General features: G+C 55.9%; 2 protein-coding genes and 1 long non-coding RNA gene across 14 annotated transcripts; 2 read left to right on the forward strand and 1 right to left on the reverse strand.

The window, feature by feature from the left end:
- Positions 1-1,455: 1,455 nt before the first annotated feature.
- Positions 1,456-2,062, forward strand: MYMX (myomixer, myoblast fusion factor). The gene has a single exon (XM_024121710.3). The coding sequence runs from the start codon at positions 1,456-1,458 to the stop codon at positions 1,780-1,782; it is 327 nt and encodes a 108-aa protein (XP_023977478.2). The 3' UTR covers positions 1,783-2,062.
- A 1,515-nt stretch (positions 2,063-3,577) lies between these two features.
- On the forward strand, positions 3,578-20,797 carry SLC29A1 (solute carrier family 29 member 1 (Augustine blood group)). 12 transcript variants are annotated; one of them, XM_055079425.1, is made up of 15 exons: positions 6,527-6,694; positions 8,304-8,405; positions 8,550-8,671; positions 9,888-9,970; positions 11,866-11,947; positions 12,062-12,264; positions 12,372-12,511; positions 12,795-12,929; positions 13,022-13,119; positions 13,267-13,345; positions 13,761-13,885; positions 14,368-14,476; positions 14,725-14,810; positions 15,226-15,425; positions 15,752-16,434. In XM_055079425.1, exons 4-15 carry the CDS (start codon positions 9,942-9,944, stop codon positions 15,861-15,863), a joined length of 1,398 nt encoding a protein of 465 aa, XP_054935400.1. In that variant the 5' UTR covers positions 6,527-6,694; positions 8,304-8,405; positions 8,550-8,671; positions 9,888-9,941; the 3' UTR covers positions 15,864-16,434. The 12 variants fall into 12 exon arrangements, with proteins under 12 accessions (XP_054935396.1, XP_028335607.1, XP_028335605.1 ...); XM_055079421.1 differs by lacking the exons at positions 6,527-6,694; positions 8,304-8,405; positions 8,550-8,671; positions 15,752-16,434 and adding exons at positions 3,578-3,596; positions 19,937-19,996; positions 20,208-20,797; XM_055079424.1 differs by lacking the exon at positions 8,550-8,671.
- On the reverse strand, positions 16,631-19,098 carry LOC114484322 (uncharacterized). The gene is made up of 3 exons (XR_003677057.1): positions 18,752-19,098; positions 18,158-18,433; positions 16,631-17,954 (listed from the first exon to the last, which is right to left on the reverse strand). It is a non-coding gene; the product is annotated as an uncharacterized lncRNA (long non-coding RNA).
- Positions 20,798-24,929: the final 4,132 nt, after the last annotated feature.

The following is a 24,929-nucleotide window of genomic DNA, read 5'->3' on the forward strand; positions in this document are numbered from 1 at the left end:
GCGGCTGGTCCCGTGAGCCATGGCCGCTGAGCCTGCGCGTCCGGAGCCTGTGCTCCGCAACGGGAGAGGCCACAACAGTGAGAGGCCTGCGTACCGCAAAAAAAAAAAAAAAAAAAAAAGAATATTGAGCAGAGTTCCCTGTGCTATTCAGTAGGTCCTTGCTGGTTATCTATTTTATTTTGTTTTATTTTAAAATATTGATCGATTGATTGATGTACTGTGTGGCATGTGGGATATTTGTTCCCCGACCAGGGATCGAACCCGTGCCCCCTGTATTGGAAACGCAGGGTCTTAACCACTGGACTGCCAGGGAAGTCCCTGGTTATCTATTTTAAATATAGCAGTGTGTACACGTCAGAATGAGGTATTTAAAAACAAAATAAAACAAACCTGGACCATCTCTACCTCACTATCTCATGGAACTCCATTTAATCTTTGGGGGAAAACGTGGGTGAAGAGGGTCCTGACGTGGGTATCTCTCTTCCCGTCCCTGAGTGGGAGTGCTGCCCAGCTGTGTCCAGCTATGATATGGACTGTGACCCCACGCCTCTATCCCAGGAGAGGGCCCACAATGCCTGCCCCGGTCCATTCTCCATCTCGGCCACTCTGAGCATGCCCGGTGTGTGGGTTGCAACCTTACTGCTTCTGAGGTTTTGACTCAGTGGGTCTCATACATTGTCCCATTCCAGTTACTCCTCCCAATTACTGAGGTAACAGACGAGGGGCCTGGAACCCAGAAGAATCAACGTGCCTCAGATCACACCATTAGAAAGTGCAGTGCAGACTCTGAGGTCTGCACCCAGCAGGAGGAATTCCTGCCTCACTTCTTCCAGCCCAGCTGCCTCCTCCCCTCCACATACCAGGTGCCAGAACACAGCTGTCTCTTCCTTGCTCCCCCAACCCAGGCAAGCTGTCCTGGGTGGGGCTGAGCTGGGTGGGGCCGCCCTGGGTAGTGTCCAGTGAGGCTGTAGCCCCTGCAGGCAAATTCAGCTGGACACTGATGCTAAGCGGTAGTCCCTACTGGTGAGAGCTGGGCTACTGCCCACTGCTGGGCGGTGGGGGACTGGGAGGGTAGGAAGTGTCAGGTTCGGGTGGATCAAGGTCCCTGAAAAGAAAACTTAGAATTGCCCAGGGAAGAACTCCTATTGGATTGAGGGAGAGGGGTTAGGGAATGCCAGGTGACTGAGAGTGCACAGAAGGAGGGGGTGACTAGAGGAAGGGAGGGTTCAGGGGACAGTAAGAGCCCCTGGAGGCTGGGAATGGCAAGCTGTAGGTCCCAGCCCCGCATTTACTCTTGCCTTGGCTGTTTGTCTCCATCTGTGCTATGGTGAGTGTCCTCCTGCCCCAGCCACCCTTCCCAAAGAAAGGGCATCTGGAAAGCAAAAATGACCCGTGAATTGAGATATGGGGGCGGGAGGGTATAAACTGAAGCGGGGGTTAAATCCTGCCCATCTCATGTCTTTGCCAGGCGAGGAGGGAGCAGGAAAGGCAAGCCTACAGTCTAGATCGCCTTGGAAGTCACCGGCCATGCCCACTCTGCTAGTCCCGCTGCTGCTACGGACGCTGCTGGCCCGCCTGCTGCTGCCTGCTGCCCGCCTGGCCCGCCGGCACTTCCTGCCCCTGCTGCGCCGGCTGGCCCACCGCCTGGGCTCTCAGGATATGCGAGAGGCTTTGCTGGGCTGTCTGTTGTTTGTCCTCAGCCAGAGACACCCGCCGGATGCTGGGGAGGCCTCCAGAGTGGCCCGCCTGGAGAGGAGAGACAGGCTAGCCTCCCAAAAATGAGGCCGTGAATCCTGGTAGCAGCTGTGTCCGCTGAAACGCTTTCTTTGGGAGTAAGACAGTCCTGGCCCCATCACTGACTGCAGCCTGCCCAGTGGGCAGAAGACATGGTGGGGGATTGAGCATGAGAGGGGTCCGGCCAGGACATGCCTCCCCACTCCCCACACTCCCAGCAGAGATGATTGGAAGGATGCTCTGCATTTAGCAGAAAACCCATCATTATCCCTCCCTCCCTGCCCCTGCATTCTTCCCAAGAACTTTTCTTTTCTTTCTTTCTTTTTCGCCGCACAGCACGTGGGATCTTAGTTTCCGACCAGGGATCGAATCTGCGCCCCCTGCATTGGAAGTGCAGAGTCTTAACCACTGGACCACCAGGGAAGTCCCATCTTTTTAATTTTTTTTCCAAGAACTTTTCTAATTACCTCTGGCCTGTGAGGGGAGAGGAACTGACTCTCCTCCTTCCGCCACCCCCACCCGCAGGCAAATGGGGACATGAGGTCCAATGAGGGACAATGCTTAACCCTGGGACAATGGACAATTTAGCTAATCCAGACTGTCTTTGACTCGTGATTTACCGAGTAGTAAGACCTTGGTTCCCTAGGGAGTCAGTCCTGCCTCCAAAGCCCAGCATGCAGCAGGTGCTCAATAAATATTTGTTGCTTTGAATGCCTGGGATGCCTTTGACAGTCTTTGTCACACTCCTGCACTGCATGACAGTCGAACCTGTCCAGAGGGTGGGGTGGGGAAACAATCCAAGTCTTCCTTTTGCTACCTATTCCATTGTCCCTCTCGGTTTGTACGTTCTCTTGCCTAATTTGCGTAGATTACACTGTAAACCGGCAGTCTTGGGTCTGCCTGGCCAGCTCAGGGTAAGGAGGTAAACGTCCTCCAGCAATTGTGGACACTCTTCGCAGCTAGTGGTGTGGGAAGAGGGAGATTTGTTTGCTGAGGGACCCTGTGAGCAGCCGCCCAGAGGAGCAGTGTAGAAATGCATACCCCTGAGGGGTCCTCTGCTCAGGATGGGATCTAAGGGGTAGCGGGTGGATGGGGTGTGATCTGAGGAATTCACCTATTTCCCCTCCCCAGTGGGAGGCCCCTCGGGGATCAAAAAAGAGCTGTCAGAGGCATTTGCATGCCAGCCTCCGGATAATTTGCTTACGGTTCCCATGCAATACTCCTCCCTCCCACCCTCCTCCAGCGAGTCCTGGGCTCTCGGTTCAAAGGGGTAAGTGAGGAGTACAGGCTCCTTTCAGGACCCTCACCCCGTTAGCATACCCCTCAGAAGGTTGGCCTGGGGGAAGAACCGAGACCAGAGCTGTGGGCCCCCAAGCCGGCCCTGCGGGCCTTTCCGCCAGACCCCCGCCTCCCCACACCCCGGCACTATCTGCTTCCTCCCGGAGTCCTGAAAAGCCAGTGCACGTGCTCGGCCCCCTCGGGAAGGTGGGCCGGGGGAGGGGCGGGGGGAAGGGGATTCGAACCCCAGGTCCCCTCCAGGGTCACGGGCGCCTTTATTTATTTATTTCGCCCGCTCCGGGTCTCCCCTCCCGCCGGCCTTCTGGAGCGCTCCTCACTCCCGAACGGCGCCGGCGGGACCGAGCCGGCCGCGGGGCGCGGGGCTGGCGCCGGGATCGCACGTTGCAGCCCCTTTGTCGCCCGGCGGCATAGACCGGTCAGACCCGGCGCGGACTGCGGTTTCCGGCCACGACGACGGCCCCAGTCCCGAAGTGAGGAGGCCAAACGGGGACCAGGGGCCGCCTGGCCTGTGAATTTCCGTCCGCGCTCCCCAACTCCGGATGTCCCTTCCGAAGTCCCTGCAGGTGCGCTGGGAGCAGAGGCGGGGCCGCGGCGAGGGGGCGGGGTCTGCGCGGGTGGGGCGGGGCGGAGAGCGGAGCGCGCGGAGCTCGTGGGGCGGGGGGAAATCAACGGAGTCTGCATCTGCGGTTTTTGGCGGAGGAGATCATCTTCCCAGACTTTGGAGGCCGTGGTGAGATGACTACCCTACCCTAACCACATTCAGTTGTCTCCAAGGTCTGAGACCTTCCCAGAGCAGAGGATAGGGGCAGAGGTCTGAGAAATGAAGCTGGAAAACCAAGCCCAGTCTTCTTGAACCCTGATCCCAGTACACACCCACAAGAAAGGTGAGGGACTTGAGGTGTCCGACCCTGAGAGGGCCGGATTCTGGCTTTAGTTTAGTTGATGTTTTGTTCATCATGGATTTTTTCTTTTGCATTAACTTGATTTTTAAAAAAATATTGCCTTTAAACATTATTAATCTGGATTCTGGAATATTTGGGCGCCCCCTTAAATATTGCGACTCAGGCAAGTTGCGTCTCTGGCCTCTTCCCTAGTCTCAGCCTGCCAGAGGGCCACGGAAATAGAGTCGCAAACAGGACTAAGAACATAACTGTCATGAGACGCGTTGGTGACAAACTGCAGAGCCAAGCAAACCCACTTCCAGCAAACACAGATGGAGGCAGGGCTGGGGAAGGATAGGACTGGTTGTGTGAGGTGATGAGGAAGGCTTGGGGCCTGGAAGGGGGAGGAGGGAATCAGGGCAAGCCACAGGCTCAAATAGGTGGGGGATCCGGTGGGGGTGGGGTGCAGCTGGATCAGCCCTTCACACCCTACCCCTGTACCCGGGACCTGAGGGAGCCAAAAGATTGGGCAGAGGGTGACAAGGACTGGCTGGGACTGGAGGGCACAGGCCACTGTAAGTCGGGCTCCAAGGCTGTCCAGCAGAGGGCCCTGGCACCCAGCAACCATCTCTGCATAGGGAGGTGGCTCTGGAGGGGTGTGGGTGCTGGCTGGGGGCCCAGGCGGGGAGAGTGCCAGACAGGCTTCTGTCCAGCAATAACAGCCCTGGCTATTGCCATCTAGTGAGCAGGCTGAGCTTCAGCGGGGGTGGGGAGGGAAACCAGCCTTCCGCTGTCTGGCCTGTGACCCTCACCATTTCCCTCCAGTTTCTTTCCACTTCCAGCCCCCTTTGCACACAGCTGCAGCCAATGGCCACCAGCCTGGGGGATCCATTTGACCACTAAGGCCTGCCACCTCCACAGACTTAGAGACGGGAAATGAGGATGGGGAGAGAGACAGGGGCCGAGCTAAAGGGGAGAAGAGGGCCAGGAGAGGAAGAGAGAGGCTGGACAAACACAGGGTAGGAATGGGGGGAGGGAGACCCAGACATGAAGCTGCCCTCAAGGCATGGGGCAGTGCCTAGAAAAATACCGCTCCTACCCCTCTTCCTGCCCTGTTTGGTTAAGACCGGGAGATGTTGGTGTGTCATGTCTCTGTGGGGTCCTGAGCCAGTAGGCTGGGAACAGCCCTTCAGAGTATCTTGGGGTGCGTCCACTGATCAATCCTAAGTAGAAAAACTACCTTTCCCCTCAGAGCCCAGTCTGTTCTCTGCGGAGAAGGTGGGACTCTGCCTTACCCCTACGATGTTAGTACTGCTCATTGTTAATTAGCGTCTGCGGCTTCTCCAGGGTACAGGCCTCTTGGGTAACCGGGGCAAGGGTGTGGGGGGTGGATTGGATTTTCTGTCCTCAGCATCTCTCTAGCCTTTGGCTTGTCCTCCTACAGTGAGGGCTGCTGTAGGGGCAGTGATCCCCCCGCCCCCCAGATTTACTGACCAACGAAAAAGGAGGGAATCCTTCCCCCTCCCTTGGAAGTACAAGAAGGACTGATCATTCCTCAGCATGCCCACCCCCTTCCTCCTCAGCCAGGGAGGATGTGGGGCTCCGCAAGGCTTCCACCTCTGAGTATCAGGACCGTAGGATTCACTCAGGCTATAAGGCTGTTCCGGGCTTTTTCTCTTCCCGTTGCCAGCTGTGCCTCAGCTTTTCCAATATTCTGGATTTAGAAAGGGTGAATCATGAGAGGGCTACAGGGCTGTCGCTCCCCCCGCCACGCCACACACATCCATCTCTAAGTCAAAGTTGTGGGTGAGCGGATCTGTGTGGAAAACCCAGGTCACACATCATGCTGATTCCGTTGGAGGGATCCCCGGCGTGGGGGCTGGGAAGAGGAAAGGATAGTCTGACTCGAAGAAAGTGGCACTGAAAAGGGAAGGGGGCGCTGGAAAGGAAAAAGGTGCAGTGTGAAAGAGAGTGGTGTGGGAGGGGGCTTGGGGAGCCATAACAGAACGTCTGAGATGGTGTAGGGGCGACGGAGGGGCCGTCCGGATCTGTCTGAGCAGGTTTGTCGCTGGGAGAGTCCCGAGACAGCTGTGTAGGAGTTTGTGTAACCCCAGCGCGGAGACCAGGGGTACCCAGTGTGCTGCTATACCCTCCAGCCCCACGTGCTCCGTGATGGGGCAGGGTTTGGCGTGGCAGGGCCCCCAGAGGTCCTATCTACAGAAATAGTGCAAGGTGTAGGCCAGGCGGCGGAAGGTCTCGGGTCGGGGGACCCTCTGAGCCGGCAGCCGGCGTGCGGGGGGCGGGGCCGCGGCGGGCGCCGGAGAGCGGACGAGGGCCGGGGCGGGCTGGGGCGCGCCGGGGCGGGGCGAACGGAGGGCGGGTTTGAATGTGCTCAGGCGGGCGCGGGAAGTGGCAGGGAGAGCGCGCAAACCTCCACGCGGGAGGACTCCTTCCCAGCAGGTGCTACCCGGGGACTGGGGGCCGGGGAACCGGGGGCCGGGGGTCGCCGGGGTGGAAGGCGCCGCTTGCCGCCTGCCACGAGAGCAGGGAGGCCGGGCCTGGCAGCTGCGCGGCCGGGAGAGGGGACGCGGGGTGGGCCCCTGGGCCCCACCCCGCCCCCGCGCTGAGCGTGCGGAGCCGCGCAGCACGTGGCGCGCCGAGGCACGGGCGCAGGGGCACCTTGCGGGGACCCGGACCCGAGCGGGCGTGGACGACCTGGCTCCCGGGCCTGAAACCGGCTGTCGCCGAGCTGACCTCTGCAAGGGGCGGGCGAGTTGAAGGTTAATCTCGATCAATTCTTGTCGTTGGTACTGGGGAGGGGCTGCACCGTTAACTGCGCTGGGTGCAGGGAATGGGGAAGAGGGCACGCGGAATGGAGGTGGAGGAGCTGTCTCTTTAACCCCCGCCTTCTATTTGCCAAACTCGTGTACCTGGCCTCCCTTCCTGGGCGCTTCCTAATTTATTCCCAAAGAGAGGACCCTTGCTTCACTCAGAGAAAGAACAAAGACATACCCCAGATTTTCTTCCCAGGGGAGAGCTGTGGTGGATGAGGGCTGGTCCCACCCCTGACCCTCACCCCTCTTGGGGCCGCCCCTTTGCCCATTCCTCTCATCACCTCCAGGCCTTCCTGCGTTGTCCTCCTGCCTGTGTGAACTCTCCTTGCCAGGATGTGTGTGTAATGGGGTGGGGGAGTGCCTTACAGCTGACACTTAGTTCAGGCTGGAGGTGACCTCGACCCCTACCTTATTTTTAACCCCTTAGTTGGAGTAGAGTTACCCTGTCTCCCAGTATAGGAGGCTGGATGGGAAGCACCCTTTATACCTCCCTCCCCACCCCGGAAGGAGCCTTGAGTAAGCTGCACATTGAGTTTGAATTCCAGCTCACCCATTCACTAGCTCTGTTACCTTTGGCAAATGACTCAACCTCTCTGAACTTCAGCTGTCCTGGTCTGTTCTAGTGGAGACAGTTTTGTACTAGCTTATGGGGGTTGCGAGGGCAACCAAGGGCAGGAGAAGGTATCTCCAGGTAGTGGCTGACCCCATGTGGGATCCAAGGAAGTGGTGAATTTGATGCTACCATAGGGGTGTCTCTAGAAGCTGCGGTGCATGAGAGGTGTTTGGGCCCTGGGGTTGGGGAGGTGCTCAGTTCGGTGGCTGCTTTCAAGGCCTCATCTCGGCAGGCCAAGGCATGGCTGAGGAACACCAGATGCTCTGAGCTGGTATCAGATCCCTGATTGCTGCTGGGCAAAGGCAGACAAAAACAAAATACCTGGGCAGGTCGGCTGAACGTCAGGATGTGGGCAGGGGGAGTGGGTTGCCCCTGGAGTTGAATTTTGCCCAGGACTGGGGTGAGCAGTTGAGAACAGAGAGCAAGGGTGTAGCAGAAAGAAATACTCCTCGGAGCCTAAGAGAGATTTTACTGAGGAAGGGGAGATACTCTATTCTCCGCCCCCGCCCCATCTCCCTCCTGCTTTGAAGCTGCACCTGCTCTTTACTGCCAGGAATCTTGCCTGTGGCGGGTGAGGGTGGAGCACAGGTTAGGGTGAGGTGAGACACTGGGGATTCCCCTCACCTCCTCTGCCCACACCCCAGGGTAGAGCCCTCTCGTCCCCGTCCTTCTAGAAAATGTATAAACTGTCATTCAGCACTGTCCCAGTGCCTAGAACAGTGCCTGGCTGGCGTGCAGAGGTCTTCGGTAAATATTTGTGGAAAGGAAGAGTGCCTCCATCTGGAGCTCTGTGGGTCTGCTCCTCCCCTCCCTGTCCTATGGCCCAGATGCGGGCTGGGCGGCTGAGCTTGGAGAGGCTGGAGTTTTACCCAGGGAGGGGTTGAGAGGAATTATTGGGGGGGGATAGAAAGGCCCATCAAGGTCCTTTCTTGGGGTCCCCAGGGCTGTGGTCTCAGGCTGGGTCCTGGAGCACTGGCTGCACCTGTGAGTTGACGCACCCCCTCAGCTCCCCTGCTGAGACTGCTGGCTGTCTTATCTCCCAAGGTACAGGGCTGGGTTTTATCTCCCTGGTTGTGTTTGTGCGGAGGCTTCTCAGAATGGGGCTGCTCCCTCCCACAGTGAGGCCTGGGGGGTTCTTTCCTGATGTGCCCTGCGCTGCCACCTTCATTCTGGACCCTTACTCAGCAGGAGCCCATGGACAAGGCCTGCTGTCTGAGCCTGAGCTAGGACCACCTCCCACGGACCGCCCAGGCCCCCTCTGCCCCCACCCTTCTGCTGGCAAGTCTGGGCAAGTCTGAGTGCTGGTCCAGGTGGGCAAGGAAGCCAGTCCTCGCCCAAAACGGTAGAGCTGGCTCCAGAGCTAGGCCCACACGTTGGGGACACGCCAGCACACGCCTGCCTGGCTTTCTGTGCCATCCGAGGGAAAGCTGTTTCCTCTGCTGGTGCCAGGGAGCCTCTCCCTGCCCGAGCAGGGAAGGGATACTGAGGGCGGAGCCTGGGTGCCTGGGGAGTAGGCAGCCTCTGCTCCCACCCCTCCAGTCTTCCCTCCAACTTTGTTCTCAGAAAGGGGAAGAGGACAGGGGCCTGGGAGTGAGGCCCAGAGGCCTCAGGCCCCAAGCTGTCTGGTTGGTTCCCTCCCCGGTGTCTTTTGTTCCCAGGCTGCCTGCTGCCCTATCCCAGCACCCCCATCTGGTGGCAGCTCTCTGAACGGGATGGGATGACCCTGTGGCCAGGACTGGGGGTCAGGGGAGAGGCTGGGTCCCCACACTCATCCTGAAGTGTGTCCCTGGAAGACTGGCCGGGAACCAGGGAGCCTCTGGGCAGTGGCTGGAAAGGATGGTTAGGGTGCCACCAGCAGAGAGGCTGGAGTCTGGGGTGCCCCCAGGAGGGGACAGGCTCTCCAAAGCCCACCCTAGCCATGAGCCCAGGGGCTCCCTGGGACTGCAGAGAGGTCAGACTTGCAGAGAGAGCTGGGGAGGGAGGCCTCGCTGGTTGCTGGTTTGGCCTCGGTCACCACCCCTGAGGCTGCTGCTGAGGATCTGTTTGTTTTGTGTCCTCCCTCCTCCCTCCTCCCTCCCCCTGTCCTCTTGCTCTTATCTCCTTTCTGTCTCCCTCCTCCTGTCCCCACTTCCATTGTCATCACTGTCCCTGACCCCTCCCACTGTCTCCCCTGCCTTTAACCGTTCTCTCCCTCCCAACCATACCTCCTCCTCCTTCCCTCCTGCTCTCCACCCTCCTGTTTCCCTGCTTACAAACTACTTCAACCGCTGGATAAAAATAGCGGCGGCAGTGGCCAGGCCAGGCCGGGAGCCAGGTAGAGCCTGAGCAGGCAGGGGGGCCCAGTGGGCCAGGCCCAAGGGGTCAGAGGGAGCAGTCCTAAGAGGCAGGGCCGGGAGTGGGGCCTTCTGGACTCTTCAGCCTGCCCGTTCTGTCTGCCCTGCCCTCCTCACCCCCCCCACCAAGAGTCTGAAGAGGGCTGTGGGGAAGCAGGGCCAAGACAGGACCTCACACTGCTTCTGCCCCCAGCAAGCACCGGAGGGAGGAAGCTATCGGCCAGGCATAACCAAGAACGCCATCACCATGACAACCAGTCACCAGCCTCAGGACAGGTACTGGTGGACCTGGGCTCTGAATCCAGGGGAGTGGAAATGGGTCTCCAGGAGGCTGGGTGCCATATCCTTTGGAATTTGGGGTTGCCACCGCTGACGGGCCTTCCAGCTGTGAGGTAGCTATGAGTCAGGTCTGCATCAAGGGTGGGGGCCCTTCGTGCTGTGGCTGGGTGCTGATGGGGGGGTCGCCGGTGAGGCCCAGGGTGGTGGGTAGCAGCCCCTCCCTGGCCTGTCAGAGTTTCCAGTGTTGCTCTTCAGCAGCTTCCAGCTCCTGCCACCACCGTGAGGAGACATCTGGCAGCACACCTCCTTTCTGAGCTGGCCGGCTGGCAGGGCTGGCCTCTGCCTCACCCTTTCACTTCCCCACCTCCGGAGCCTAGGAGTTCCCTGCAGTTAGACCTGCATCCATGATCATGCATGTGTGTTTTGGGGGAAGAGGTTGTAGCTGGATTCAAGTTCTCCCAGGAATCTAGGCCCCAAGAAGGTTGATGAAGCCGTGCCTGGGGTCCAAAACAGCCTTCCACCCAGGCCCCCCAGTCCCATCACTGCTCCCCTGCCCTTCCTGTCCCCCTGTGCCAAAGGCCATGGAACTAGGCCACTTCTAGCTGTGGGACCTTGGGCACTTAGCTTTATCTCTCTGAGATCATCTCCCACCTGTAAAAGAGATGTGAGGTTTACCTGGGTAGGAGGGAATTTAAGGACACATAGTAAGTACAGGCCCCAAGCTGTCTGGTTGGTTCCCTCCCCGGTGTCTTTTGTTCCCAGGCTGCCTGCCGCCCTATCCCAGCACCTCCATCTGGTGGCAGCTCTCTGAACCCCTTCCTCTTCTCCATTGGCCTTGTGGCACTCACCCAGCCCCACTCTGCCCCTCTGTCCTGTGGGACCTTGGCTGGGAATTCTCCCTTCCTTTGGGCCTCTTGACCAAGGCCTCACCTCTTTTCTTCAAGGTGGGGAATATATGAGGGAGATGGGGGGGCTGCACTTGTCAGGGCTCAGACCCGCCCACTTGGGGTGCTTACCCAGGCCTCCCCCCGGTGCGGCCAGGCCCTGCACTCTGGCTAGACCCGTCTCCTCATTGCCTTGGGCTTGTCCCTGCCAGCTCTGTGAAGAAAGCAGGTGTGGGCTCTGGGGAAAGTATGGCAGACACATCTGGAAACCACAGTGGGAGGGCCCAGGGCTGCCTGGGGAAAGCTGTCCCATCCCAGGCAGGCCCTGAGGTGTAGGGCTTGGGGCAGTGACCTGGCCCAGGCTGGGTGGCGCTTATTTACACTCTGGGGCCCAGATGACGTCCAGTGGCCTGGTCCCTCCTGGCCTCCCCTACGTGGTGCAACCTACAAAGTGGTTCTGTCTAGGCCAGGAAAAAACAGCTCCCTCGCTTCCCAGATGTCCCAAGTCTCCCTGCCTGCCTGCCCTCCTAGATCCAGAATGGTTTGGGAGTTTCCTGACCTCAGAATCCTCTTTGGAGAGCCACACGGCCCTGCCCTGACAGTGTAATCACTTCCAGCCTGCCTGGCCGGGGTGGAAGTCTTGTGTTTGCTTTCTCACTCACCCTCCCACCCCTAGCCTTTAGCAGGATTTCCAAAACCACCTCCAGATGTGTGGGTCACACTGGTTCCCAAGCCTGCAGCGTCCCCTGAGTCTTTGGGGCTGAGAATGGTCCTTTTGGCCATGCCCTTCGGTCCTATGTCCCTGGTCCCCTTCCCCCTCGGGACTCTTCTGTGCCCTCTCCCCCATCCCAGGCCACCTCTCCCTCCACGTACACAAATAGGAGGACGCATGCCCTGTGCCCTGGGACAGCTGGAGAGATTGAAGGGGAGGGGGCTGCCCCAGGTTTGATTCGGGAAGGAGGGTGGGATGGTGAGTCACCTGGCTTTACTTTCCTCTCCCATCCCCAGGTACAAAGCCGTCTGGCTCATCTTCTTCATGCTGGGTCTGGGGACGCTGCTGCCCTGGAATTTTTTCATGACAGCCACTGCGGTGAGATGTGGGGGGTGGGCTCCCGGGGGCATGTCCACTGGGCACGTAGGGCCTGGATCTGTGCCGTGGGCACGGGGAGAGAGGTTCTGACACTCCTCTGTGCAACCCCCACAGTATTTCACAAACCGCCTGGACATGTCCCAGAATGCGTCCTTGGTCCCTGCTGAACCGAGCAAGGACATCCAGCCTTCGGCCAGCCCCTCAGCACCCTTGCCAGAGCGGAACTATCTCAGAGCCATCTTCAACAACGTCATGACCTTATGTGCCATGCTGCCCCTACTGCTGTTCACCTGCCTCAACTCCTTCCTGCATCAGAGGTGAGTGCCCGGGCCCCCAGCCTGACCCCTCCTCACTGCCTCCTGCCCTCCCTGGGCTGAGCCCCTGGCTTTACCACCCGTCTCTGCCATCGTGGCCTCTCTGGCAGGATCCCCCAGTCTGTGCGGATCCTGGGCAGCCTGGTGGCCATCCTGTTGGTGTTCCTGGTCACTGCCATCCTGGTGAAGGTGCCCCTGGATGCTCCGCCCTTCTTTGTCATCACCATGGTCAAGATCATGCTCATTAACTGTAAGCCGGGCTGGGTGGGGACCTGGGCCAGAGGTCTTCCCACATACCTGCCCCTTTCTTTCACACCCACTGCTGGCCAGAGAGAAATCTCTTTCTCCCTCTGGGTGGTCAGGATTCAGAGGTCTGAGCGGGCATGGACCAGGTGTGGGAGGGGAGGCCCTGGGAGTGGGGAGAAAAGGGCCGCTCAGCGTCAATACTTCCTGGGAGGAAAGCAGGAATTACAGGGGCCCCGGCCACCCACCCTGCTCCTCCCACGCCTGCTGACGCCCACCCTGTTCCCCAGCGTTCGGTGCCATCCTGCAGGGCAGCCTGTTTGGCCTGGCCGGCCTCCTGCCCGCCAGCTACACAGCCCCCATCATGAGTGGTCAGGGCCTGGCAGGCTTCTTTGCCTCTGTGGCCATGATCTGCGCCATTGCCAGTAAGTCTTGCCATCTGTCCGCCTGTCGCCCTGGTTGTTGTGGGGAGAAGGGGACGGGGCCTGTCTCTGATCGCTGACACCCTCCGCCCCAGGTGGCTCGGAGCTGTCGGAAAGTGCCTTCGGCTATTTTATCACAGCCTGTGGGGTTATCATTTTGACGATCGCCTGTTATCTGGGCCTGCCGAGGCTGGTGAGCTCTTGGAGAACACCGGGTTTGGGGTGTAGGGCGGGTCCAAGACTCCAGATCAAGGGTGTTCTGGGTATGAAACCTGGGGGAGGTGGAAATTCTGGAGATTCTGCTTCTGAATCCACCTTCCTGGTCTCCCTCACTTGATAGGAATTCTACCGCTATTACCAGCAACTCAAGCTCGAAGGGCCCGGGGAGCAGGAGACCAAGCTGGACCTCATTAGCAAAGGTCTGAAGAGCCTGAGGAAGCTGGGGTGGAGGACAGTCTGCCCAGCAGGGAGGCAGCATGAGCTGAGGGCAAGAATGAGCGTGCTGCAGTGATGCCAGAGGCGAGAGGGACCAGGGATGGGGTGAGGGGTAACAATAGTAAATAGGGGCCGGGATAGAGAAGCTGGGGGGAGATCCTGGGTGGCCTTGAATGCCTGAGGACATTGGGAAGCAATTTCAGATTCTTGGACAGGGCGTAACCTGACCTGAGGCTCCTGGGAGAGGTCAGGGAACTTGCACAGTGGGAGTTCGGAGCCCGCCTGGGCTAAGTGTCAGGGCGCGGCTGTGCACTGGTTAAGGGAATGTCCACCCCCAGCTGACCCCAGCCCTTTTGGGGATTGTGTCATCTGTTGCTCTGTCCTTCCCACAACTTGAAGATCCTTCTACAACCTGTCACCCCCCAGGAGAGGAGTCAAAAGCAGGCCAAGAGGAGGCTGGAGTTTCAGCCCCCAACTCTCAGCCCGCCAAGGAAAGCCACTCTGTCTGCACCATCCTCAAAAATGTATGTGGGGCTTGGGCATCCTGCCTTCTACCCCTCACCCTCTTTCTCTCCTTTTGTTCTTTTCCCCACCCCACCCTAACCCTTCCTGGCACTGCCCATCCTTTCCCTTTCTTTCTTTTTTTTTTTAAATTAATTATTTATTTATTTTGGCTGCTCCGGGTCTTAGTTGCGGCACATGGGATCTTTGTTGCATCATGCAGGCTTCTTAGTTGCATCACGCATGCGGGATCTAGTTCCCCGACCAGGGATGGAACCCAGGCCCCCTGCATTGGGAGTGCGGAGTCTTACCCACTGGACCACTGGGGAAGACCCCATCCCCTCCCTTTCTGACTGGAGACTGGCCACTTTCCTGGATTCTCGTGTGTGTGTGTGTGTGTGTGTGTGTGTGCGTGTGCGCGCGCGCGTGCGTGTGTTGGGGAATCTTGGTTCTTTAATGATGCACAGCCGCCATGAAGACACAGATCTGAGTCCCTTTCCTCCAGATCTTAGTCCCGGCTCTCTCCGTCTGCTTTGTCTTCACCATCACCATTGGGATGTTTCCTGCCGTGGCTGCTGAGGTCAAGTCCAGCATTGCGGGCACCAGCGCCTGGAGTGAGGACCCCATGGGTTCCCAGGACGGGGAAGGACAGGGGCTCCAGCAGGGCGAGGACTCCAGGGGAGGGGAGCCTGGACTGCTGTCTCCCCAGCCAGACTCTCCTGGTCCATTTGCCCTTCCCTGGGCTGGAAGCATCTTCTCCATTTTATAGCTGGGAAAACTGAGTCCCAGTGAGGGTCAGGGTTGTAGATTCTGCCTCTCTTGGACCTGCTAACCGTTCCCTAATCTACTCTTTCTCTTCCAGGAGACTACTTCATTCCTGTGTCCTGTTTCTTGACTTTCAATATCTTTGACTGGCTGGGCCGGAGCCTCACAGCCTTCACCATGTGGGTAAGTGAAGGAAGGGGGCACCAAGACCCTGTGAGAGGGGAGAGTCCAGCCTGAGACCCAGAGAGGGAACCAAGAAAGTATGGTGGAAAGGCGACCATGCTTTTTTAAAAACCAAGACACAATCTATGTATAGTAAGGCGTACAAGTTGTAGGTGTACACCTTAATGACTGTGTATACACACACAAGTAAACATACACACCCCCCCTGATAAGCATCGCCCAGGTCAAGACATAGAACATGGCCAGCACTCCAGAAGACTCTGTCATGTCCCCTCCCAGTCAGTACCCCTGAAGGGTAACTAGGCTTTGAGATTTCCATTCAGATCCTGAGGGACCCCAAATGGAGCTCTGGGGGCCTTGGTTGGAGCCCTGGGGGCTGGCGCAGCCTGACTGAGACACTGCTTGGTCTCCGCAGCCTGGGAAGGACAGCCGCTGGCTGCCGATCCTGGTGCTGGCCCGGCTGGCCTTCGTGCCCCTGCTGCTGCTGTGTAACGTCCATCCCCGCCACAACCTGGCTGTGGTCTTTGAGCACGATGCCTGGTTCATCTTCTTCATGGCTGCCTTCGCCTTCTCCAACGGCTATCTCGCCAGTCTCTGCATGTGCTTTGGGCCCAAGTGAGTGGGGAGTGTGGTGGTCTCAGGAGGGGGCTAGTGCTCTAGTGCGGGACACTCAATAGAGGGAGAGAGGGCAAAAGAAGATACCTGATCCTGGAGCTCAGGGTTTCCAGGCTGAGAGAGGAGCCTGCTGGCCCTAGGGTCCCAGGCAGTGGTGGGTGGGAGAGGGGTAGGGTGAGGGAGGGGCTCCCAGGGAAAGGTAGAGACAGCCCCAGTACACATCCCCCCAAGAGGGGAAGTACGACAGGTGGGTAAGTGGAATTAGATGCTCTGGGTGGAGCTGGGGTAGGGGCCATCCTAAGGTAGGCTCGCCCTCCCTCCTTTAGGAAAGTGAAGCCAGCCGAGGCAGAGACAGCTGGAGCCATCATGGCCTTCTTTCTGTCTCTGGGCCTGGCGCTGGGGGCTGTTTTCTCCTTCCTGTTCCGGGCAGTCGTGTGACCGAGGATGGACAGAAGGATGGCACCGGCCGCCTGCTCCTGCTTTCCTTCTGCTTCAGGGATGGGCAGGGCTCCTCGAGGTTTTCTCTTCTAGCCGACTTCTGCTGTCTCACGGCCAGTGCTGGGCCCAGCATCCAGGCCTGGAGGAGAGAGCCTCTGAGGATGGACGGTGGGGACACTGTGGGCCTGAGGGTCAGAGTTGAGGGAGGGGACACGGCCTCTGTGTCTGTTCATGTGTCCCCCCCGCCCCCCCGCACTTGGCTCTGATTGATCCCTGCCTGGCAGAGCAGCAGAGGCTCGTAGTCTCAGAGAGTGTGTGTCATGTGTCTACCTGTTTGCCTGTACCAGGGGTGGCTAGGGGCCAGGACTGCTTGTTCGGAAGTCTGATATTTCTGCCCCCTTCTCCCCATGTGCCTCTTCCCCCCACCTCTCCATGTTCTTGCCCATCATGAACCCTGTACAGTTGCCATTTTACTGCCTTTTTTTTTTTACACTCAAACCAGGTGCCTTCAAAGGCTCTCTGATTAAATAAACTTTTTTTTTCTGTTCTCCCCACTCCATGGCTCCCTGTGTGCTCCAGCCATGGCTTCATGCCCTGGAGAGGCTGGAGGGATGGCAGCCTGAGTCTGGGGGGATGAGCCTGACCCAGATGGGCCTTGGCCAGCACTGGGCCGGGGTCCAAGATGGGGGGTGGGGGTGGGTGTTGGTCCTCTAGTCTCAGAGTGACTACAGTACCTCCTGCTGGGGCCGCAGAGGAGGGACAGGCCTGGAGCCAGGACACCCAGACTGTTGGCCAAGACGGGGAAAGGGCATTTTCCTTTGCCGGTTCATCCCTTCTTTCATAGGCCTGGCGGTGGAGACAGTGCCCCATCTTTCTTTTGTCTTCACGGTCACCCCCTCCACTCTGTCCTCACCCCACAGCCCGGGGACTGAGTTCTCTACAAATGACCAGCTCCACCACCCTGTCCCCCCCAAGCTCCTGGCTGCACTCCCACCCTCCCAGCAGGAAGAGGCTGCAGCCCAAGGGTTCTGCCCTGCCTGGCACTCGGCCCTGACACCGAAGTCAAGGCAGACTTCTTGGCGAACAAGGGGCCTGTGTGTCCTCAGGGAAGCTGGGCCCCCTTTCTCTTCCCAAACTTTGGCCAAGGGAGGTGTGCAGTGGCCCGGGAATGTGAGAGGTGTCGGTGGAGGGGGCCATACTGCTGGGTCCCCCTTCTCCAAAAGGACTCTTCCAGATAGGAAGTGAAACCAGAGCTCTGGCCTCTGAGCTGCCACTGCCCCCACCCCCTATGCCCTTGGCACTGCTGTCAGGGCTTTATTTCTGACAGTTTAATTTAATTGAAGGCTTCAGACTTCATTAAGGGCTGTTAGCACATTTTTAAGGGCTTTTGATGAGCTCTGAAGTCCTAACAGGGGAGTTAAATATATCATCACAGGGGGAACTGGAGTCCACAGAAATACCCCAGGGTACACGCCAAACCAGGGTACAGAATCTGAGGTTGGTGGGAAACAAGGTGTTCCTTTCCTATCAGTTTCAAAACCACAGTGTGCCCTGAGTGCTCTCGTCCCCGCGGTGCCCTTTGGCCACGAGCCCGAGCAAAAACTGCACCCTTGCTCTGCTCCCTCTCACTCCATCTCAACTTCCGGGAGTCCTACTGGGTTCCTTCCTCAGCACCACAGCCCCTCAGGGACCGGTGCTTCTTCCCTGGGTCCCTTCTTGCCTCCTGCCCGGCCTTTCAGGACTCCTGCCAGGTCTCCTGCAGCCCATCCCACACACGGCCGCAGAATAATCTGAAAACATTTAGTCTCAGGCCGGTCTCTCCCTGGGGCACGCCACATATTTCCTGATTACCAGCACCAGCAACAGCCAGTTTCTACAATTCCTTCTCCCTCTGCACCTCAGAACTTTTGTAACTGTGACTATGCTCTTACTCCAGTTACCAGACTGTCATGTTTTTCAGGTTTGGGTCTCTTTTTACTCTTTTAAGCTCCCAGAGGTACTCGAAGATGTTTGCTTCCTTGCATCTGCTTGTCCAGCCTCACAGTCTTCACAGGCCAGACTCCAGCTGTGTGGTAGCACTCATTTCAATGCCTGTTCCCATGAGATAGAGATGGGTGTTAAGTAGGTTTCTCACAACTCCAGCAATGGCTTGAAGGACAAATATTTAGATTACAGTCACATCTTTCTGAACTGGAATTGATGAAGAAAATGACTAGACTCTTTTTTCCAAAACTTTTTCGAATGCAAATGCCAAAAAATAAGTCTCGTTTCACTCATGCCCTCCGTGTCCTCACCTGAGAATGGGGAGCTCTGGGGGTGTTAGGAAAAGTAGCTCCTGCCGACCCAACTGCAGTGATAGCCCCCGGCCACAGGTGGGCGCTCTGCAGACAACACCGCCTGTGGGAGGCAGGCCGCTCTGGGGCCTCACCACCTTTCCTCCTAGCACTTTGCTTCCTGTAAGGTGGGCATGGGCGGAACTTGTGCTGGTCGTCACCTCCCTTCCGTGCGACATTTCTGCCCCAAGCGGTGGTCTGTGTATTAGGCTGCTGTATTCCCTGGGGTGGCCGCCACTGCAACACAAATTTCCCTCTTGTTTAATCTTACATGGTGAATTGTTGCAGCTTTAAACTTTTGAAAAGCTAAGAGCCCCAGTAAAATTAGCAGTCGTTCTTAAAAATAGAAGTGAAGCGTCGGGTATAACGGATGAATTGCAATATACCTGTGTTTGTATTCTTTGGGGTGAACATGGAAAGAGTATGGTGGTGGGGGGCAGTATAATGGGGGCAGGTGCTTGACAGGAAACCCCCAATTATTGGGAAAATTATCCTCAGGATGTTAAACTCTGACAGGGATTCAAAATGGATGTGAGCAGAGAAGTGCAGAGTCACCTTAAAGAGATAGCCCGGCTGTGGCCGGCAGGCCCCGCCTGAAATCCAAGTCCTGACACTGGAAGAGTGGCAGTCTGAGGGAGAGGGGCCAGGCTGGTTCTTGGGGCAGGTCGGCAGTGAGTGTGGAGATGGGCAGAGCCGGCGTTCCCCCGCTCCGCCCCCCCCAACGCATCAGGGGCCTTTGTCGCAGCTTGGCTTCTCCAGCTCATCTCCGCCCGACCTGGCTTCCAGCACGGGTCCCCTCCGGGAGAGCATGTGCTCACTAGAGCCCCTCACAGCCTCGGCGGTCCAGGTGCTCCCTGCCAATCAGCCCCTGACGTTCTGGCTCCAGACAGCCGGGCAAGTGCTAAGTGAGTCAGCAAGACCCCACAAAGCAGGGGCTTCTCACGACAGCTACCCCCTCCCATGCCTTCCTACGGGTTGGGTGATGGTTCAGATTCAGAGCCTAGGATTCCATTTTGGGCCTGCCAAGTACCAGTTGTGTGACCTTGCACGAGCCACCTATCCTCTGTGGCCCAGATCCCTTGTTCTTTAAACGGGGTAACATGTACGGCTTGCTAAGGAAATTAAGGGGGTCTGCGGCAGAGCCTGGGTGCAGGAGTTGAGGACCCTAGAGACACGTGGTGCCAAGAGTCATTAGGATGACCTCAGCCTGGTGGGCTCGCTGCTCCCCCTGCATGCCGTTCGGCCCCCTCCCCCGCATCTTCAGCACCCGAAGCTTCGAGGACCAGGCCTCATTTCCTTCACCCCAGCCAAGTGCGAAAGGCCACTGCCTTCGGGCGGGACAGCCGAGAACCGCAGGGCCGGGGGCGCGAACGAGGGGAACCTGGGTTCTCAGCCCCGCCCGCCGCTAGAGGGGGAAGTGACGTCACCCGTGACGCGCGCGCCCCCTGGCCGGAGCGCGGCCTCTATCCACGCAGCCCCTCTTATCTGACACCTGGCAGAAGGGGGTCCAGACTCTACTGCCCCTTAAGTCCGGGTGACCTTGAGCCAAGCACTTTACATCTCGGAGCCGCTCAACTGTAAAGCAGGGGTAATACTACTTGCCTTGCCTACCTCTCCCGGTTGTGAAACTCCACTGAGTTAATGAATAACGTTCACCTGCCGCTCCTCGTACATATACTGACTCCGATGATCTAATAATCCTATGGAGTGCTGACTATTGCCATGCCTGTTTTACTCCAGAAAACCGAGGCTGAAAAGTTTAAAGGATGGAAAAATAGTTTGTAAACTACAAAGCACCAGGTAAGTTTAAGTCTCTGTTTCTCTATCTCTGTGTCTCTCAGTCCTCGTCTCTCTCCCTCCCCCCACCCACACACGCGACTTCCCAGGCAGTAAAGAGCATGGAAAGGTACACGGCCTCACGAGACAGGGGGGCATGTAATGCAGGCTTGGTGCACCTTCCTCCCAGCCTCCAAAACATTCCAGAGAGGCATCTTCTCTTTTCACACCCCAGGGATCCCAAGCCTCCTAGGATCCTGAACTCGCATGACATCCTTCCCAGCTGAAACCAGCAAGGTCCTTCCTGATGTGTAACCTCAGTGCCTCCTGTTTGTGAGTTCCTCACCACCCACCAGCAGTAAGTACCACAGCCCTACCAGTCCCTTATCTGGTGCAGGTGGGCCAGGCAGGCACTGGGCCCAGTGGATGACCTAGAAATCCAGCCAGTTGAGACCTGCACATTGAGCAGTGACTTGTCCCTCGGGCAGGACAGGTGGCAAGCAGAACAGTTAAGTAGGTCAGGGTTGTTTGTGGTGTCACCTGCCCCCTGCACCTTTCTCTGCCTATAATCTGCTCTGGGCTGAACCAATTTAGGGTTACGTTTTAGCTTCTTAGTCAAAGGGGGCGTGGAACACTAAATAACGCCCAAGACGAAAGCGATGCCTGGTGGGTGTGACGGCAGGAGGAGGACAGACATTTTTGGGCTGGGCTGACAACGGCAGGTAGGCGGGACTCAGTCACACCCCCAGGCAACAGATACTATGCCCTTAGACAGTCAAGACACGCTGATATGGGTATTAAAGAGGTTACCAAAGATGCTCCATTTACAATTCCAGAATGGCTTAGACCACAATTTCTGGCTTTCTCACCCCACTCCCCTGAGAGATTTTGTTCTTGCCCATGACTTCAGCCATCAGCCTCTGCCTCCTGGACATCTCTCCTTGGTGCCCCACAATGCCTAAAACAGACTTCTTGACCCCTCCAGCCCAGAGTGGTCCTCCCCTCAGCCCCACTTTTATCATCCTACCTCAGAGAATGTGTACACCGTGCCTCCTCCCCACCCCTGTGTGAGCTCCACACCTCCAGCCTCTCCCTTCTCCAAGCTTCATCCCGGGGAGTCTCCAAGTGGGATTTTTGTTTGTTTGGAACAATACAATTAACTGGCTTGATTTAATAGATTTAACATATTTAGACCTATCCAACAACTAGGTAATATCAAGAGATATTTTTCTCAAGCACACATGGAGTATTTATATTAACCACATCCTAGATTACAAAGGAAATCTCAAATACAAAAGTTCAGTATCATACACACCATTGTATGTCTACAACATAATGAAAAGATAATATAAAAATAATTGAACATTTTAAATAGATACCACTGATCAACAGAGATACCATAAGGGGAATCAAAATCCTTAAAACTGAATTATAATAAAAAATTCTACATGTTGAAACTTGTGGGATATAGCTAAAATAGTACTTGAAAAGAAATTTATAGTCTTAAATCCTTATGTCTGAAAAGGGGAAAGGATGAAATTTAATGTGCTAAGTATTAAAGTTAAGAAAATAGAAAAAGAACAACAGACCTGACCCTCAAAAAGTAGAAATAATGAGAAAAAGTTTAGCATAAATTTAAAAAAATAAAGGAATAAAGTAAAGAAATTAAAGAAGCAGAAAACAAATTATGTAATAAAATAGATAAATCGCTGGTGAAACTGATCATGAAAAAAAGGGAAAAGACATGAAAAACAATTTGAGGAGTGAAAAAAGGGGACATACTTGAGATAGAACAGAGACTAAAAAGATAGTCAAAGGAAATAGTATGCCATAATCTTTAAAGCTTTCAAGAAACATCCAGAAGAATTAAACAAAATTCACTCAAGGAGTAGTAGAAAACCTGAATAGACCTATGCCATTAAAAAATTTGAGTTCCTAGTTAAAATATTTTCATATAGGAAACAATAGAAACAACAGGCATTTTTATAGGTGAGTTCTACAAAACTTTAAAGAAATGGATAATTTCAGTCTAATGTTAGTAAGTCTATTAACAAGTTAAACACATAAATAGATTAAGGAAATTTTAAAAACAATAGATGCAGAAAAATAATTTTGATACCCATTCAGATTAAGATGTATAACAAGTTAGGAGCAGAAAGAGAAAATATGCTCAATGATGAAGTGTTCCTTTTCTGATCAGAAAGGAGACAGGGATGCCCAGAATCACTGTTTCCACACATCATTGTTCTGCTGGTCCTAGCTGGTGCACTGTAACAAGAAATATGAGATACAAGGGTTAGAAAGGCAGAAACCAAACTATCATTGTTCTCAGATGATAGCTAGGGTTGTACTAGAAAACAACAAAAGACTGACAGACAAATTAAAAATAAGGTAGCTGACCAAGTTGTGGGATCAATATACAACAATCGTTTTTCAAACTCTCCAGGAAACAGAAAATGAAGGCAAATTTCCATTTGCCATTGCATCAAAAAATAACATACTAACAATCAAATGAGCAAAAGTGGTGCAAAGAGACATGTCCCCGCAGAATATGGAAACGGAGGCAAAGAGATGGAGCCCTGGTTGGCCAATGCAGACCTGCTCAGCTGTCCAACATATCTGAATGTCAGGTCTGTTGGCCCAGGAGGATGTCAGCTCAGGAATTCAGAGCTGTAAGCCTGGTGGAACTGGGAAGACCAGAACTGACAGGGCACGCCTGGCAGGCGCTGAGCTTGGGAGGCTGCTTGTTCTGGGGGTTAAGGAGCCAGAGCTACTCCTCATGCTTAAATAGTCCCTGACGTCCTGATGCCTCCGGTTGTTTGATTCATCCATGGCCCCTTATCTAAGCTCCCCTCAGTGGCCCCCTGACCTCCCTGAGAGGCCATTGGTGCTTCCTAACTAGGAGAAGTCCCAGTCCGAGCAGCAGCCTGTCCAGGCTGAGTCTCTGCTCCCTCCGAGGCCCTACTTAGCTTTAGCTAGATCAGGGGTCTGCAAAGCTTTTCTGTAAAAGGTAAGGGGGTAAATATTTTAGACTTTGCAAGCTATCCGGTCTCTGTCACAACTATCAACTCCCTCATTACAGAGTGAAACTAGCCAAAGACAACATGTAAACAAATAAGTAGAGCTTGTTTCAGTAAAACTTTACAGACATAAATTCAAATTTCCTATACTCTTCACATGCCAAAATATTATCTTCCCTTTGATTTTTTTTCAGCCATTAAACAATGTAAAAACCATCCTTATCCACAGGCCATACAAAAACAAGTGATAAGCCCACCAACTGCAGGCCATAGTTTATCAGTCCTTACTTCATCTGGCTGCCCTCCAAACAGCAGAAGGTTGGGCTGGGTCTTTGAGGCCTGGTCGGGGAATAAAGGGTATCTTGGGAACACCAAGGGTTGCAAATGCTGCTGGGAATAGGCTTCTGGGGATTCAGGGGTGTTAAAGTCATCTTTAATAGCCTTCAGTGGCTTCGCTGACCCTAAGTTAAGGTCAGAACTACTTAGCATGGCATTGTGGCCCTCTGTGACCTAACCCCTGCCTGCAGGGCCACTTTCAGTGACTCCTGCCTCCCTTGAGGGTTCCTGGGCTGTGGTCCCTCTGGCAGGGCTGTGCCTTTCCCATGCTTTCCCTTTGCTGGGGAGTAGACCTGTGCCACGTAGCACTGAACCTGCCCCCTTACCCAGGCTGAGCTGGGAAACTCAGGCTTCTCCCTTGCTGCCAGCTGCTCTGATTCACACTTGGTCTGCTGCAGCTCCCCCTAGTGGGCTAAGGGCTCCCTGTCCTGTTTATGCATCTCTGTATCCTCAGACAAGGCTCACAGGGAATTAGTGAGTGTCAATGAGCTGGAGAAGTCATCCTGAAGATTTCTGGAAGGGAAAGCAGAATTTCTGTGCTGGTGCGAGATTTCAGATTTTCCCATTAGGAAACCCCCGAGGACTCTCTGGTCCTGACACTGGTCCACAGGAGTGATTCTTGCTCTGCTTTGGGCTTGAGTCCTGGGAGAAGAAACAGCATCCCCACTCCATTTCTGGAGCAGGGAGCAAGGGAGTTAGCGGAGCAAAGGCTCTGAGCTGACCCACCCTGGGGTACTCACTGAAGCCTTCCTCGCCCAGTTTCTAGAATGTGCAGATTCACTCCCACCTCTTCACAGGACTGTGAGATGTTGTGACTCCTCTTTGTGAACCAGGGAGCAGGTGTTTAATTAACTAGGCCCCTTCTGCCCAGGGGGAGGGAGGGTGTGTTGGGGGGTGACGCTCCTGGTTTGAGGTTTCCATCAGGAACACAGCATCTGGGGGGCCTCCTAGCAGCAGCACCACGGCCCTTCCCCCACTCACTGACTCCTCCCAGACCATAAAGAAGGGGAGTGGAAGTGTAAGGAGATGAAATTGAGGTAGTGATGGCAGGGTTGATGAGGTCTGGAGTGTGGGGCGAGGAAAAGGAAAGCAAGGGTCCTTTGTTCCTTGAAACTGAACACATAAACCAAGAAGATGTGAAAGAATAAGACTGGGCACCAGGGCTGCTGAGGGAGGTCCGCGGGTGGTGGTGGGGGAAGCCCTCCCCAGCACGCCAGGGGCCGACAAAGTGGGCCACGAAGGGAGTTGCTGGACATCCACAAGGTCACAGCGTAGGGGGTGGCCATTCTCTCCTGGAGGGTCTGTGGGTCCAGTAGGCTTCCAAGATGAGGCCTTGGAAAGGCAAGGACAGCTCACCAGCCGGAGGGCATGCAAAAGGGGCAGAGCCAGAAGAGGCACGGCGTCCTGCAGCTCGCTGGGCAGGCCCATGGCTTGGAGCCTCCGGCGCCACCGCTGAAGGGGAACGACGTGGTTCCAGCCGCCTGGAGCGGGCTACACTCTGGCCAGAGTCCTCATGCTGCCTCCAATAACTTCTGCCACCCTGCAGAGGGGTCCTTGGAGACCCGACCCTCCCCAGATCTAGGCAGCTGCAGAAAGAGAGA

The sequence above is a fragment of the Physeter macrocephalus genome, chromosome 18, assembly GCF_002837175.3.
Source record: "Physeter macrocephalus isolate SW-GA chromosome 18, ASM283717v5, whole genome shotgun sequence".
Classification (NCBI taxonomy): Eukaryota; Metazoa; Chordata; class Mammalia; order Artiodactyla; family Physeteridae; genus Physeter; species Physeter macrocephalus.